Source organism: Carassius auratus, chromosome 14 (assembly GCF_003368295.1).
Source record: "Carassius auratus strain Wakin chromosome 14, ASM336829v1, whole genome shotgun sequence".
NCBI lineage: Eukaryota > Metazoa > Chordata > Actinopteri > Cypriniformes > Cyprinidae > Carassius > Carassius auratus.
Window position 1 is genome coordinate 14,203,383 of NC_039256.1, and position 17,054 is coordinate 14,220,436.

At 37.9% G+C, this 17,054-nt stretch overlaps 3 protein-coding genes across 5 annotated transcripts in view; 2 read left to right on the forward strand and 1 right to left on the reverse strand.

Annotated features, from left to right (window-relative positions):
* Window positions 1-1,640, reverse strand: part of LOC113113737 (serine/threonine-protein phosphatase 2B catalytic subunit alpha isoform-like) — a 42,017-nt gene extending 40,377 nt beyond the window's left edge. The window contains exon 1 of one of the 2 annotated variants that reach the window (XM_026280182.1): window positions 1,134-1,640. In XM_026280182.1, the coding sequence (XP_026135967.1) occupies window positions 1,134-1,191 (58 nt within the window). In that variant the 5' untranslated portion in view covers window positions 1,192-1,640. The remainder of the gene's footprint in view (window positions 1-1,133) is intronic. The other variant, XM_026280180.1, reaches the window with a different exon arrangement.
* Window positions 1,641-2,817: 1,177 nt separating this feature from the next.
* Window positions 2,818-11,118, forward strand: ube2d2 (ubiquitin-conjugating enzyme E2D 2 (UBC4/5 homolog, yeast)). Its single transcript, XM_026280184.1, has 7 exons — window positions 2,818-3,123; window positions 4,351-4,414; window positions 6,326-6,357; window positions 6,533-6,610; window positions 6,988-7,093; window positions 8,389-8,482; window positions 9,997-11,118. Exons 1-7 carry the CDS (start codon window positions 3,100-3,102, stop codon window positions 10,040-10,042), a joined length of 444 nt encoding a protein of 147 aa, XP_026135969.1. The 5' UTR covers window positions 2,818-3,099; the 3' UTR covers window positions 10,043-11,118.
* Window positions 11,119-11,938: 820 nt separating this feature from the next.
* LOC113113739 (CDGSH iron-sulfur domain-containing protein 1-like) lies at window positions 11,939-16,821 on the forward strand. Of its 2 annotated transcripts, none has more exons than XM_026280185.1 (3): window positions 11,939-12,123; window positions 14,995-15,197; window positions 16,233-16,821. In XM_026280185.1, the coding sequence occupies exons 1-3, from the start codon at window positions 12,051-12,053 to the stop codon at window positions 16,320-16,322; spliced, it is 366 nt and encodes a 121-aa protein (XP_026135970.1). In that variant the 5' UTR covers window positions 11,939-12,050; the 3' UTR covers window positions 16,323-16,821. The 2 variants fall into 2 exon arrangements, with proteins under 2 accessions (XP_026135970.1, XP_026135971.1); XM_026280186.1 differs by having other exon boundaries at window positions 11,957-12,123; window positions 15,025-15,197.
* Window positions 16,822-17,054: the final 233 nt, after the last annotated feature.

Below are 17,054 nucleotides of genomic sequence, written 5' to 3' on the forward strand. Positions count from 1 at the left end.
TTTCACAGTGTAAACAGCTTTAGAGATTATTATGGAACATTTTGTGTGCTTGAACCCACTGGACTGAAGTGAAAACGTTCTTTGATAATATAAACATTCTTTACTCTCTTTTTGTACAATGAAAGTGTTATAGGCTAATTAGTAACTTACAGTGTGTGTATTAAATTCACATTAAATACAAATTATTACAATATTTTGTACTTAAGTTAAAAAAACTTATGCAAAGTTAATAGATTACACTATTAGGATACATTAACCATCACCCATTATATTGGTTGCTTCTTAAAACCAATAAATCCTAATGGAATTAGAGCTGGGACAATAAATCGATGCATCGCAAATCGAGAAATGATTCTGCAGCGATTCTGAGATTTTCCAAATGCATCATGATTCTCTCTTAAATCGATTCTGAGCTTCGTTTTTAACAGAAGAAGGCACTGCGTGCTTTAGAAATAGCTGTAATTTGCTAACTTCCTGTTCCTTACACACACACTATTTGAACCATTGAAGGATGTTCACAGTGGGCTGTGTTTACATTAATCTTGCATCATAAAAGCCTATGTGCAAGTACATATATATTACTCAGCCGAATGCACAAGCGCTCCTCTTCGTGAGCATGTGATTTGAAATTGTTATAGATTACTTGTAGATTGCAGTGATATATGACGTTGAAAAATTACCAAATGGAAAATAAAGTAGGTTAAGATGAATTTTAAAATTGTGCCCCCCTAAAAGCACAGGTAGCCCCTGTCTGCCCCAAGTAAATAGAAAATAATAATAAATAAGCACTTGTTACTAATTTGCTAACATAAAAAAATAAAGTTTGGGGTAAAACATGTTAAAATGGCTTGCCATACCTCTCCTGCATCAGCATCGCTATGGGTTGCCATTCTCGATTAATGGAAATAGTTTTTTGGATGCAAACACACCATCTGAAGCATCCATTGATCACTGATCAATCATTGATGTATGACGTATTATTTTTTTTTAAATATATTTTTAAAAAATATAGTTTTCTTATAGCGCATCATCACAGAAACAGAATCATCGCGAAACATGCACAATCGCACCTAACGCTGCATGCTTAAAAATGCTGAGTACGATTAAAAAGGTACAAAACACAATCCACTTACATTTGATCACGCGGTCGGTAGGGTTTAAACCCATGATGTCTGCGCTGGACATTCTCATGGGTTGTTGAGGATAACGGGGAAAGTGCGCCTACTCCTAACGGGTGAGCGTGCGGTCTTCGGTGCTGCGGGATTCGCGGGCTGCAGAAGCCGCATCACTTGGTGCGTCTCTCCTCCGTCCACCGTCGGTCAGGGGGGAAGATGTGTCGCAGTTGATCCAGGGAAACTGTTATGCTGGAGATGCTGGACTCTGCCTGGTGCCGTGTGGGGGCGGATAGATAGACAGATAGATGGATGGATGGATGGATGGAGAAGCAGGAGGGGGCTGAGAGACTTCTGCTCGGTTCAGGGTATCCTCAGCGCGTTGCAGCACCACCCCGACATGGCGAAGACAGGAACTCCCACGCTCTGGCTTGCAGGGACTGCCTCATACTGCCATCACGTGGAGGCTGATTCGGGGTTTCCCTGCGAACGAGATGAGAGAGAGCGCGCGCACCGAGGCCTTGTTGCTGCTTTATTGACGTCAGTCTTTTTAATGCTTCATGGCATAGAAAGTCAGATAAGGCCGCGTATTATCTTACTGTATTTTGAACGTTGTAAGAACAACCCAGCTTCTGTTTTCTGACTTCTCTGATCTTATCCTATCTATCTATCTATCTATCTATCTATCTATCTATCTATCTATCTATCTATCAAAATTTTGAACAAAAACCATTTTGGAATTGAACATAAGTACAAAACAATTCTTGTTTTCATTGTTTTTGGGCACTCCACCATGGACTTCTGAACATGAACCATATAATACAATGTATTTCTTTTAATTTCCACATTTTATGCTTTCATCACTTTCAATTTTGTACTAGAATCGGAATTATTGTGTGCTGTACCATTGACAATTTCCTTTGAACCCATTGTGTCAGTACTGTTCTGTTCTATTCCTTTTTTCTTTTTTTGCAATTAATGTGATTGTCTGAATGGGGTAGAGGGCATAAACCTGTGCAATGGGATTAAGATATCACAATGAAACAAGGTATTTCAGGAATATAGGACGATAGTTTGATCTGTTTGGATTTGTGTAATCATAATTATATGAGGATCAGACAAAAGCAGCCTAAAAATATTTGCTATTAATTGTTTAAACAATCAAATATTACAAATGAGAACAAAAACAGCTAAGGAAATAAATAATTACAATGCATCAGATTAAGTCGACTCGTATATTTAGAGAGAGGGAGAGCAGTGGTTCTTCTCTCAATGGACGATAGTCTCGTATTTTGCCGCGATAAACCATTAATTTGTCAAATATCACTCCGCAGTGGTGAAACTTACTTTGAAAGAGGTTAACTGTGATATGTGTTACTGCTGCCAGTCATGTTAAAATTGAATAAACTGTTTTGCTCATATGAATATAAGTCGCATGAACACAACTAACAATAAACTTCTCGACATATATTTTTATCCTCCTTATTCTCTCCATTCTGTTACCGAGCGGATCATCAAGCTCGTTTGTCGGCTCGAAATGGAAGCGTTCAGACACATGCTTTCATTTGGGCTCATTAAGCGTTGAAGTCGTTTAGCGCAATCCGCCATTTTGGCACCGCTAGTACATCAGTTTCGTGATTCACTACCGCACTAGCTAGCAACTGGCGTCGGCGCGCAATCTGTCTCCTGCGACTGCGACAATTGGCGGAAGGATCTGATTAGAGCAGCGCAGTGTGCGTGATGCGGTAGCTGCTCTCTGCCGCTGCTGCAGGAGGAAGACCGAACCGCTACCAGCACCACCTTTCAGTTTCGCCTTCAAATTACACCAACCGGCTCCGTCACACACTGAACACCGACTGAATTATTACCCCAAGGCGTCCCTTATTAAGACACCGGCGGGGTTGGTCGCGTTGAAATTGAAGAAGCGCTGTTTTAATCGAATACAAGGCGGGTTTTGTGTGTTTTTGACAGCAGTAACAGCACAACAATGGCTCTGAAAAGAATCCACAAGGTAAGAGAAGGAAGTCACGGGCGCCATTGCCCTATTCCGCATTGAAAACGCACCATCCTTCCTCATTTACGCCGGAAAGGCGATTTAAGCGATGTTATTGAGAAGTTAAAGTGTATAGTGTTGCACTAGTGGAATGACAAGTGTAGTAAAGTAGCCCGGTTCGACGGTTCGGCCCGGGCTAACGGTTAGCATGATAGCTAGCGACCCTCCGTCGAACTGTGTGTGAATGATAAATAAATATGTATCCGGTCATTGTTTTTGTATTTCGTTTTCTCGTTTTAGTATTAAACGGATATAAACAGTCATTTGAAATGTAAGTAGGGTTGAAATGGTTCGCTTGACTATTAATGTAAGATCATGATAACGTCTTAGCATGCTAACCCCTCGTTGCCACCAATGCTAAAGGCCCATTTGGAAACCTTGAACAAAGATCGTTTATATCCACCACAACTTCAACAGTTTACTGTATTTTTTTACTGTTAATATACTAGGGTACGGTGCTATTAAATTATACTTCTTTATTTTGTGTTGGTTTGGGTTGTTAGCTGGCTAACTGCTCTGGTAGGGCATCTAGTCTCAGTTTGCCATCGCGTTAATGTTTAAAATCAATTTTAGGATGTCTTTGTGTTCTTTATATTGTATATCCGTTTCTCTTCACAAATATCTAAAGATTTGGTCCTTTAGTGCATCTGTTTAATTTTTATAGGCAAGCTGGCACATTATGTTGTTGGAGATTTGAGGTTAGCTCGTGGCGCAAGCAAATCTGTGTTATGAGCGTGGTCCAAAGCATTCATATTCACATTTCAGACCCCTTATTGTGCTTTTCTGACAATTTTGAACGTTTCGATACTCTTGGGTTTCAGTAGAACAGACTAACCCGGAAAAATCTGAGTTACATAAGCTGTGGTCACCTCTCATGTCATTACAGCAGCAATAACTCCATTACACAGACTGTTGTGTGTCTGTTTTGAGATTGACCTCTTTAATCTCTTAATTATCCATCCACTGTGATTGTTCTGCTTATTTTACTGTAACTTAATCAAATGCACAGATATTTGTAGTGTTAAGTTTCAGTGTCAGTTTCTAAGTTTCATTTTGGTGCTTCACTGTCAGCAGCATGCAATGCAGGTGTTTCAGGAAGGGATCAGGACAGGTGATGCAGAGCTTTTTAAAGTCATGATAGATGAACTGCTTTAAAAACGCAGTTTTGATTCTGTTGTGTTGCAGGAGCTGCATGATTTGGGCCGTGATCCACCTGCTCAGTGTTCAGCGGGCCCAGTAGGAGATGACAGTAAGTAACTCCTTTGGCCCAACAATAAATTTGATAAACTATTGAGTTTATTTTTCAAATTAAAGTTAGTAAATCTAGGATTTAATGATATAGTCATCTGGTTTTCTTTCAATTGGCAATTTTTTTTGGGTGGGGGGGGGGGGTGATTGGTTGTAGGCTTCACTGATCTGATCTCACGCACATCAGTTTTTGGATAAATATTTTCAAAATTAATCACAAATCATGTTTTTTCCCCACTCAAATTGAAGTACGTAAGCTCTAATCAGTGTTTTCTATGATCAGTCCGTTCCAAAAGCAAACACAAAACCTGCACTGATTGAAAGAAAACAAGTTAATGAAAAGATTGTGTCCCAGGTAATAATATATTATGAATTTATAAGCAATATTATATTGGCAGGTAATTTTTGACTGGGGAGCACCCAGTGAGTAACGAGGTGGAGAAACGTTACAAAATTTAGCAATATTTTTAATTTTTATTTATTACTTTTTTTTGGTGGGTTACACTAAGGGAATTCAGTAAGTTTTTTTGAACAGTGCAATAACAAACAAATCAAATTTATATATATATATATATATATTAGGGGTGTAACGATACGCGTATTCGTATTGAACCGTTCGGTACGAGGCTTTCGGTTCGGTACGCGGTACGCATTATGTACCGAACGGTTCGTTGGACTAATTAATTATATTTGCAAAAAATATAAATAAATTGTGAAATATAATGATATGCGTTCAACAAGGTAGCCCAATAACCCAAACGGCGTAACAGGCAATGCCCCTGACACCCCCGAAGAAGAAAAAAACACCAACTTATATGTTTATGTTAGGCTACTCAGTCAGGTGCTCGCTCACTCAGTAAGCGCTGAAGGCTCGTTGCAAAATGGCCAATGCGTTTAACAGACCAGAAATAGAAGATCCTCCAATAACCAACAGGTCTGGTGTTTGGGTGCACTTTACCAATCGATCGGGGCATCCAAACAAGCACGGAAATCAAAATGGACTAGTACTGTACTGTGTCGGAATTTTCTGAGCAGTACGATACAATTAACAGGCCTGCACGTTATTAGATAGAAGATCTGTTATAAATAGAACGTATGCACGGGCACTTTTGAAAACTCCACCTACTTTGCTCTTGGCATAGTGCAGCGCAAATCGCGTTGCAATGCTGAGCCCAGGGTCCAGCGCCGTGTGTACCGTGTCCTGTGTGAAAGACCCTTTAGCCATTTTGCAACGAGCCTTCAGCGCATACTGAGTGAGCGAGCGCCTTACTCTGTAGAGAAAACGCAGATTTTAGGAACATGCTTAATGTAATTGAGCCCCGTTACAATATTTATATATATATATAAAATACTAGAACAAGTTCTCTTGGACTTGAAAACAATCTGTTACTACTTTTCTGCTGAGATTTTTTGTTATTATTATTGCATTGCTTAATAGAATCAGCTCTTCAAGATGTCTTATGTATACAGCACTAATAGGAACTGAATGTCATAGTAGCTTCATACTCCTTGTCAGAAGTGCTTTTTCCTGTGTGATCATGTTTTCTGTGTGTACTGTAATAGACTGTGCTCATCATTATTTAGCGTGAAGCTCAGCCACAAGACGACGGATTGTTTGAAGCAACAAACAGCATATACAGCTTCCCTCGAAAGAGTCACTATTTTATTAAATTGACTCATACAACCATCTGACCCACTTAGTGCCTCAGAGATTTGACTGAAATGTGACAACATAATTGTACGCAAATTTATTTTATACTGTACTCTCAGTGGGCTCTTTTAATTCTGACAAGACTGATTCTAAGCTGGCAAGCAGACATGTGTACCTCTTTGAGTTTTGTAAAGACATGATGAACATGGTGTGACTGATATAGGCTTTCCCTGACAATCTTTATTTTTGGTCTTGTTTCAGTGTTTCATTGGCAGGCCACAATAATGGGACCAGTAAGTATTTATTGTGATGGCAATATTACAAGAATCCCTTGGAGCATGATATTGTTCTCTTGAGATATTGAGTAAATATAGATCATGTTTCAGTTTCCTAAATGCGATGTGTGTTTATATATATAAAAAAATGCGTGTATACAATTTTCACAGTAATTAAATGTTTACCCTACAGAATGACAGTCCTTACCAGGGCGGAGTGTTCTTCTTGACCATACACTTTCCCACAGATTACCCCTTTAAACCGCCAAAGGTCAGTAACATCCACGCCTGTTTGACTCAGGCACAGCTTCTCAGATGTTTTGGTTATTCTCAGGAGCTGCTTAATTATTTGTCACTTTGTATCCTCAGTGTACCAACTTGTACTTTCTTTGTTGTGACACAAGGAAATGTTTTCCCTCCCACCATATATTCAAATAATTCATCTTATCATGACTGTGTCATATGCTGTTGTAGAATGCAGGGAATCTTGTTGATGAATTTAAGGAATGTGTTCGAAGGAAGCCAGTGCTTGTGTTTGGATTATAATCTTCAGTAATTAGGAACTGGTCTAGAGTTGGCTGTCATTTTATTGTTTAGCCTGTAAAGGTTGTGATTTGCATGCTTATTTTTGTCTGGCTCCTTTCTAAGGTTGCATTTACCACAAGAATCTATCACCCAAATATCAACAGCAATGGCAGCATTTGTCTGGATATTCTGAGGTCACAGTGGTCACCGGCACTTACCATCTCCAAAGGTACAACTCCGTTTTTAAAGAATGTTTTACATCAGTTCATTCTGGAAATGTTTGATTGTTTCTTAGCCCAAGTCTTTATCTTCCCATGGTCTAGCATGTAGGGGGTTTTAGTATGATTTTTGTTACCCACAAAATTTAGCATGTAGACCAAATATTAAAATGTGACTAGGGCTGTGACGGTAGCAAATTTGTACCACTGCGGTGGAGGTGGACCAACTACCGGCCATGGCACGGTGTTGATATGCATAATATATTTTAGCAAAACACACAAAAAATCAAATAAATAACACATTTAAACAAGAAAGTAGCCTAAATAAGAAAGTTAAATGCACCCTGTCTACAGGACGTGAGCGGACTCGTTATAATCAATCAGTGATGCTACACTGGATGCTGTAGGACACAACATGACAAATCCCTGACAGTAAACTGGCTTGTCCTATTTATGAGGTACTGACACAGTTCAAATGTCCGGTGAAGACACTAGACAAACCTGTTGTGATGGTTCACCGAAAAAAGCCTTGTCCAGTTCTGGCGAAGGTGTGCGTGCAGTCAGCGGAGGCTCGTGAAGTGGAGCCAGGTGAAAGTATAAATCCCGCTTTAAGCAAGTATAATAATTTGGTCCCCCAACAAGGTCCATCACCCAACACAAAATTAATTTGCTGAATGAATAAACAGTTTTCCTGGGCTCAAACCTGCCAATCTAAAGGAAAAGCTGTTTATGGTGTTTGAGCAAATTTCTAAATAACCATAGACTTGTAGTCTAAATACAACAATTTGCAATTATTACTGTTATAACACTTGTATACAAAACAAGTGTGCATGAGGTCACCGTCAGTGATGTCAGTTTGTGCAGTTGTCATGGGGACCGTCACAGCCCTAAATGTGACGTTTGAATGCTCAAGTGCTGTGAGAACTGCTTTAAATAATGTAGCACCCAGAATCCTATTTTGTATTCAGATTCATTCAAAGTTAAACTAAAAATCTTTTGTAGCCTTATCATGCAGAATTGTTACCTTTTAAATATATGAAATTTTACTTTAGTCGTTTGTCTGTGTGTACCATGAAGTAGTCTTTGGCAATAAATTGAAATATGTTATGCTTTTACACCGGAGGAGAGTGTAAGATGCTGCTGGTTTCTCATTGACATTTTCTGCATAAGAATTTTCTAATAATAATCTCATTCTTTAGTTTCAAACTCAATCACAAACAAAATGATAAAGAGATACTGGAGAATATTGCTCAAGTATATTGTTCTTTTAAAGTTTTTCTTTTAATGTTTTAATCATGCCCACTAGTTCTCCTGTCCATCTGCTCCCTGCTGTGTGACCCCAATCCGGACGACCCCTTAGTACCTGAGATCGCCCGCATTTACAAGACTGACAGGGAAAAGTGAGTGTCCTCTTCTGCACACTGTTTGCCCTAATGCTCTTCTCCATAGGGGCTGTCGTGCAGTCATTTGCATTATTAGCTACGTTATTGTTTATGCAGTTTCCTGTTTTGACACTTGTCACCTTTCTTCCCTGGGGATGTTGTTTATACGCTGACATTCCGAAGTCCTGTTTTGTGAATAATTTACTTTTACTGTTGTTGAGCTTTGAAGTTGACTAAAGTAAAAACATAGCAAAAGTGATAATGTTTTCAGCTTGCTGTAATTCCAAGAGGCAGGCTTCAATAGCTCAACAAGCAACAGTGTTTTATTTTATCTAAGCCAGACTGAGCTGGGTGTAATAATTTGAACTGGAGGATGATTCTAATCAAATTCAACAGAAAAGGTCATTAAATCCCAGCAGACTCCCATTAGATCCTTATTGTGCAAATGTGGGTGGAAGTTGGGCGAAGTTCTTTATTGGCATCTATGGTAGAGCTGTAATCGGGCCTTAAAAGTTAGGCCCGACAGGACCCGAGCCCGACAGGTTTCAGCCCGAGCCCGACAAGTACATTTTGATTGACAGCTTTTTTAAAGCCCGAACCCGTTTACAGCACGACATTATTCAAATGTGCGCACGCACACAGCTCTTTTGCCTCAACAATGAGTAATTTATTCATGTTTTAACATAATTTACTCATAACTAACGTAGACTAGACCACTTGGAAGTTGGAATAAAGAAATAAAATAAGTCCTCTGTGACATCGTAACATCTCAGCATTCTAGACATATGGGCTCATTTAACCTATAAATAGACCAACGCACCAATAAAAACTAGTTATTTAAAAAAAAAAAAAATTAAGATAAATTTTAAATTAAGATGGGTATTTGGCAATAACGAAATTAAGATAAAGGCTCCGCCGGATTTGCTTTATTTTATAAAAGAATAATGCCAACATTAGCGTAAATACGCTGTCAACATTATGCATTTAAGACTCAATGAATATTTAGTTATCATTTGTAAAACCTTTACTCGCAGAGATTAGGCTAGGTCTACATGTTTTTATGGAGCAAAATGATTTAATCCACTGTAGATGTCTTCAGCGCGTTCCTGCGCTCACTGATGGTGCGTCATTATTCACTCATTATTCTTATTATAGACATGGTCCAAACTTTTCCACTTCTCGCTCATGAGTTTGCTTTAGTTGCTGGTGCCTGCTCGGGTCCCGTCGGGTTCGGGCAAAGATCTTCAGCTCTAATCTATGGTTCCATGAACAAACTTTAGTATCAATGGCATCCTTCTATTGTACAAAAGCTTTTTTATGTAGCAAAAAAAGATATAGATATTTAAAATCTTCACACTAGGAAAATAATGGTTCTTTTAATAACTTAACTGAAAGGTTCTTTGGGAAACCAAAATGTTTTTTTTATTTGCTTTTGGAGTGTTAATTTTAAGAGCTTATGTTTCATGCAAATGCCTTGCTGACAAGCGATGGTAATGTGTTTGCTCTTGTGTTTTTTTTTTTTCTCCTCATAGGTACAACAGAATAGCTCGGGAATGGACACAAAAGTATGCAATGTAGTTTTGGGGTTAAAATCATGATGGGAGAAAATTACACCTCTCCATCTTAAGGTTGGGGGAGATTTTGAACGTTCAAAAGATAAAAAAAGAAAAAAGCTTAAGAAAAAAAACAGATCTTGTGGGTTTCCATTTGGAGTGCTTTAAGCCACGCCTCCCCTCAGCAGAGCACCTCCTCCCAACTCTTAGCCCTCTGGCAGCCATGGTGTACATACTCAAACTACAACTGTAGCCCCTTTTCCTCCCCAAATGCAAACCTCCACTCCACAGCTCCTGCTTTACCTTCTCTGTTGCTATTGCGACGTACCCGCTGCTTAGGATCAGTCCGTATCAATTTTGCTGTAGAAGATGTTTATGGCTCTAAAAGCATTCCTTGTTGTTTTTAAGAACTGGGAAGGGAAGGCTATATTATTATCATTTTGTTTTCTCCCTGCAATTTGTGATAGTCTGGACATAGAGGGATATGTTTTTTACAGTTTACCTTTTCATTTCCTGGGCTTCCAACTGTACATTGGATCAGGAAGTTGTTGTTGTTTTCTTTATTGCAGAGAAAGGAGGGGTATGCTGGCTATCTTTTTTGTATAAAATCTATAAGGAATTCTTTTAAAATCATAGCAGTTAAATAAATGAAAATGACCTCCTGTCCTCTCCTCTGGAGTATTCTAATGGACTTGAAAACAATGAATATATATATTTTGTTTCCATTTGTCATTGCAAAGACTGTCTCTACCCCTTTCCTTAGTTATGACCAACTTCACAAACATTCACCACATGGAGGGTTTCGGGCCAGTTATTTAAAGCAGTCTCTATAACATGCGTCTTTTTTTGTTGTTGAATTTTTTTTTCCTCTCTCTCTCTCCCCCAAACCACCCTTGTAAACTCCTAGGTTGCTTTTTTTTTTTTTTTCTGGTCTTGTTAAATTAGATGCTAACATGGTTCAGCCAGACTCGATTGGGTTCATGGGTGAGAGGACAAAAACTCGTCACAGACAAACTTCTGTATATTTAATTTCCTGACAGGCTCGTTGAGCTTTGTGTGTTGATTAAAACTGTGTAATAAAATGATTACTAAAGTCTGAAATGCTTTGTGTCTGCATGGTTTTTCCTGATGTGTTTGTTAAACAGGTGATTCAGGTCTTGTTGTAAACCCTGCATGTGAGGAACTTTGTCCTTTTAGGGTTTTAAGTCTTGAAAGTTCTGTTGAAAAAGGAAAATTTCTCTGATCCCTTCTGTTTGTCCATTCGGTGGTTCTTTTGATAGAAAACAAATGTGCAATGATAGTTTAATATGTGCCTCGTGACAGCCACTGTCACAGTTACTGTACTATAGTAAAAGTTGCAAGGGACTTTTGAGGATTAAGTTTTACATAAACCTTTTATAGGAGCCTTTTCCCCAATTGGTGTGGAGGGCCAAAGCACTTGAAATGTCTAAAACAATTGAATGCACAAAGTGCAATTTTCTTTTTCGTAAAGTCAACATTTCCAGATCGCACCTAATGGATGATTTATAATGAAAACAAAGCTTTTTTTTTATAATCTGCAGTGGCATACAAAAATATTATGGAAATAAATTAAGTATAGTTTTGTTCAAATGGGTAGCATGAAATGCTTTGTGTTAAATTGGTTATTACAAAATTAATTTATTTGTATTCTATACCAAGTTATTTAATAGTGTCTGTCCATAGTTCAGGGACAAATTCATTTAAATCTTTTCAGTCAGGCTCAAGTGAACGTTCTGTTAAAGGTTTCTTATTTATTTAACATTTTATATTATGAAACATTTACAAGTGTGTAATAAACAAACTCTCGCTGCCAAACTGACAGTTGAGGTATTTGGGATCCATGTTTACAGTAATCTGAGCTAGCAGTACGAGTGAGTCACGCTTTGCAGCCATTGGTCAGATATCCAATTACGCAATCACGCAGAGCTTCCGCAGTGACGGCGCCACTCGGGTTCAGCGTCTCTTAGACCTTGTGGTGCCCTTAAACTCGAAGTCTAAACAACTCTACCGTCATGGCATCTCAAGTGCCAGGGCTCTCAACTCTGACTAAACCTGGGTTAATACCGGGTTTTAGGGTTTCTAAAGGTAAGAGTAGTGTTTGATTTAATATAGTGCATATTGCAGCAATTCCATAAAGAATCAAACACCTATTTGTCAGCATGTTCGATTCTAAATTTTGTTTTGGAAAACTGTTCATTCAGATTCTACTTTATTAGGTTATGGTGTCTAACATACAGATGAGTTTTATGATGCTTAATTCACGCACGCGTTATTAGGTCACAGGTTTGCAGATATTTCTTTTTGGATTGAGAATTTTGGATATTTAAATGAATGCCCTGTTTCAGTAGAAAATAAAGCTGCATCCTGTTGTCATCATGTCTCTCTGCAGCGATTGTTATGCGGCAGGTCAGGAGCTTTACAAACTCGACTGTTTTGATATCTCGGTAAACGTACAGCGATGAATGAATCGTTATTTTAAGTGAATCATTTGAACCGACTCTGTACAATTCGTCAACATTCACAAATAAAAAAACAGTGTAAATATACGTTTACAACTTAAGTGTAAGACAGTTTAGACTACATTTATAATATGTCACGTCGAGATGTCAGTATTCACTCGATGACGTTGAAGAATTGTGAAACGATTCGTTCTCAAGAACCGATTCGCGGAATCAGTAATGACTGCCAATAGTAGAATCAGAGTGAATCCTTCTCACCTGACCAGGATTTACAGTCTGAGTTTAGAGACTCTTTAGATTTAGCCAGTCTGTATCGGTGTTGATATTCAGTAAGTCGTGGCTATATTTTAGTGCTGATTAAGTTTCACGGGTTTAGCTCATATGCAGTGAAGTAAAGAGTACAGATCCTCATTCAGAAACGTATTGAAGTAAAGAGTAAAAGTTGCTAATACCTTTGATACTCAGTACAACTACAAAGTACCTGAAAAGATACTCAAGTACAGTAACTAATTACATTTACTTCAATACTTTACACCTCTAGTTTACTGATATCAAATTGTAAAGTTTTGTCTGAAGTAGTTTGTTCCAAAGGGCAGTTTTGCTTTGGTTGTATAGCTGTTAATTAATAACTACCAGGTGTGTTTCAGTGAAATTTAAAGACGTGTATTTTCTTAAGTCAAGAAAATAATATAGACATTTTATGGCGCTGTTGGATCAGGCTATATGAAGTAGAAATATACAAATGAGTGATACTGAAGATAGAATATCATAGGTTTGAAAAAATGACTTGGAACCAGGGAAATTAGAATATGACCACAAACTAGTATTCAGAGCTGACGATTCACTTATTTCTAATAAGAGGTAATGCGGTATACATGCGGTATTCAGACCTGTGAAACAAGTTCTTAATATGATTGTGAAATTAATGATTGTTTAATATAAGCTGCATGAGGGCCACTGTCAAATTTACTTTACTATAAGTTATGGTTAGGGGTGTGACGGTTCATATATAACCGTGAGAAGGGCGGTTATAGTTGAACACCGTCATTAGAACTCTAGAACCGCCAAAACCGTGTCATAAAAATGTTTGTAAAAAATATTTTATAGATAGGATCATAAGATGCGCAATATATCGGGAGACATGGTTTTTACCACTTAATGAAGTTTTATAAATCGTCAGACATGATATTTACCACTTCATTAAATTTTGCTTTGTAGAAAACCTCTCTTAAAAACGAATTTCGTTTTGTACAAATTTTGTCTTAATTTTAATAAATGTTTCATCAACCAATTGCATGTATTTTAATAAATAAAAAGCAAATATAGCAGACAATGATAATCGTGACATGGAAGCACCAGCGCGCCGCGTTCACTTTCACTGCACTGTGAACTAGAGCGCATCTCATCGTAAATGAAACTCAGCGTAGGCCTATGCCTCATACATTAGCATTAAATATCTTTGCTTCATCCTTTCTAGAACAGACAATGGCATTTTTTTTGCGGCTCGCATCAGCAAAGCATTGCATGGCCATAGACCGCAAAACAATCAGCGGATGGCGGGCGGGTGCGGCTTTGAAATTTGCTCAAAAAACGTTGCCGCGGATGATGAGTTTTGTGTCAGATCTCCTTAATAAACGGAGGTCTGAAATCTCTGCCCCTTTACCGATCAGAGCGCGCGCTGACACAGAGTTAACCCGCTATCTCCAAGAACAACCAATTGACTCTATGGCAGATCCACTAACCTACCTCCCCCCCCCCCCCCCCCCCCGACGGTTATGTTATGAACCATCACATTTGACTCACGTCATAACCGTCATCACCAATTCTGAAACCGGCACACCCCTAGTTATGGTTATAACATTGAAGGTGTGTAGGACCAAATTTAAATTTTAAACTTTTCATAAAGGCATAATTTCCAAATTTCCATTTTAACAAATGAATTTTTGGGCAAGTGGATATTGTGAAATGTTTTAAGTTATGTTTTTGTAGGCTATACAGACCAGAGTCCTTAATATGACTTTTTATAGATGTCAAATTCAAGGTAACTCTTCTCTGAACTAGGAAGTTCAAGTTCATATAGGAAAAGCACTATTACTTTAAATATTCTAATAAATTACTGAAAAACAGAAAACGGGAAGCATGGAATTTGTGGAAAATCAAACAAAAACAGATTCCATGGGGCCATAAATGAAGTTTTGGTTACATTTGTTATAAATTGTTAATACGTTTGCACACATTTCATAATTTCAAATAGTTAGACATGCTTTAACCATTAAAATGGAATTGAGAAAAATTCCAAAATGGAGTTCGATAGAAAAACTAATTTAGGGAAAATGTTTAGGGCACCATCTAGGTTATCATGTCCAAAGTCCAGCTTCAACATGGCTGGGCTTGACCCAAAGATAAAACTAAATCTTTTCTAGAAAAAAGTAATGCTCATAGAATAGTGTGCAGGAAGCTGTCAAAAACGAGCGCCTCCTCATGTGTACATTTACAGATCAGCTGACCACCATCGTTCCCGTTGCAGTGGCTGCGGCTCTGAGCACCTTCCTGCTGACACGCTACTTCAGTTCAAAGAGCAGCCCCAAAGGCAGGGTCAACATGTCAGTCAACAAAGACAGCCCCAAAGTAGTGCACAGCTTCGACATGGAGGACATCGGCAACAAGGCTGTCTACTGCCGCTGCTGGAGGTCCAAGAAGGTGAGTGAAGCCTCCTCTGAGATCATAATAATAGGATGGTGTGGCTATTCTTCATCTCCATGCATTTTAAGGCCTCTAAAATCAGAATCAGAATCAGAATCAGAAAGAGCTTTATTGCCAAGTATGCTTACGCATACAAGGAATTTGTTTTAGTGACATAAGCTTCCAGTTCACAGAGACAACAACACACAGAAAAAAAAAAAAAAAAAGAGATTTACAAATTGACAAATAAATAAGTGTATAAACAATTGTGCTATAAATGATAAATTTATCATGTAAATTTAACACCATTAAAATAAATAAAATAAACACCATTATAGCTTCTATATTGTTAGAAATATTTCAAGATGAACGTTTGATGGACTAAAACAATTATCCATTCAAAATCATGTTAAAATGTGACTATCAAATAGCAGGTGAGGAACGTTTATTTGTTCATCTCTTAATCATCATTCTATTGCATTTGATTGAATGTTTTAAACCAACAATTAAAAACTACAAGGTTGATCATAAAATTAAGCATTTAAATATCATCTTACTAAGAAATATTATTAGGAATGACAAATTATATTAATAAGCCCAAGACAAATAAATCTAATTCAAAGGAAAAAACTAACCCCATTGGCAGACTTATTAAAGATAGAGATAAAAATAATTTTTTGCAGTTATGGCTTCTGAATAACATGGTGTGTTTTTTTTTCTTCTTCCTTGAGTGAGAGCTCATTAATCTCACTATATCATATTATATTAGCCATATAAATCCTGATGTATCAAATATGATATTCAACTAAAAAAAACAATACATGTGCAGACTTTTCTCTAAAGGTTCAATACATTGTTCCATAAAAAAAAGGTGCCTTTTTTTTTTGGCTATTATTCCATATGTAAGGCCCCTAGAATTGTGTTTTCTGTCATGTATGCACCCCCATGTCACTGTTTGTCATATCCTGAAGAACCACAGTGATCTAGAAGAGCTTCCTGCAGATTAAAACATTAAAACGATACAGATAATGTATTTGTTTGTTCCCTGGACAGTTTCCATACTGTGACGGCGCACACACCAAACACAATGAAGAAACTGGCGATAATGTCGGACCTTTGATCATTAAGAAGAAAACCCCCTAAATACTCAGTGAGTTGAGTGTGTTTGCATCAGTGTTTTCCATCCACTGGCGATAAGAGGAACTGGATGAGCATTTAATATTACAATTACTGTAATTCTTAATGTTAATGCATCTCATTTACATGAGGACTTCCTGTAGCGCTGCAGACATGCATCAGCAAACATACTGTATTTCCTGTAAACATGCGGTTCTACACTTGGTCTTCCTCTCTGCCAACACAAACTATATAATCTAAATGTGATTTAAGTGTACTCAAAACTGACTTTGTACTACAGCGCAGATGAATGTGGATGAGAGGAGGTCAGAACTACTACGCACAGTTTGATGAACATTTTGGTAATTATGACTTGAACAATTGTGTAGTTTTTACCATATTAGGTGTAAAACTAAACCAGGTTCAATTTAAAAACGGCATATCCTGGTGTGTAATTCAGAGGCCATGTGTATTTTGCTGTATGATGAAGATGTGCAATTTTAATAAATGTAACTTGAAAGGTTTACTCTTGTGTCATTTTGTCAGGATTGGGTTTTCACTCTGTATATTCAGTAAGCAGGGTTATCACAGCCAGCGTTTTAAAACAGGATGTGGGAGATAATGTGTTCTACTTCCTGTACTGCTGCAAAACACAGGAAATTAGAGATCGCCCTGCTGCAGTTCCGCTTACTGCCACCAGATGGAGCCACTGTATCAGTTAAACGCGCTTGAGTTTATTTTGAAGGGATTTTGAGTCAG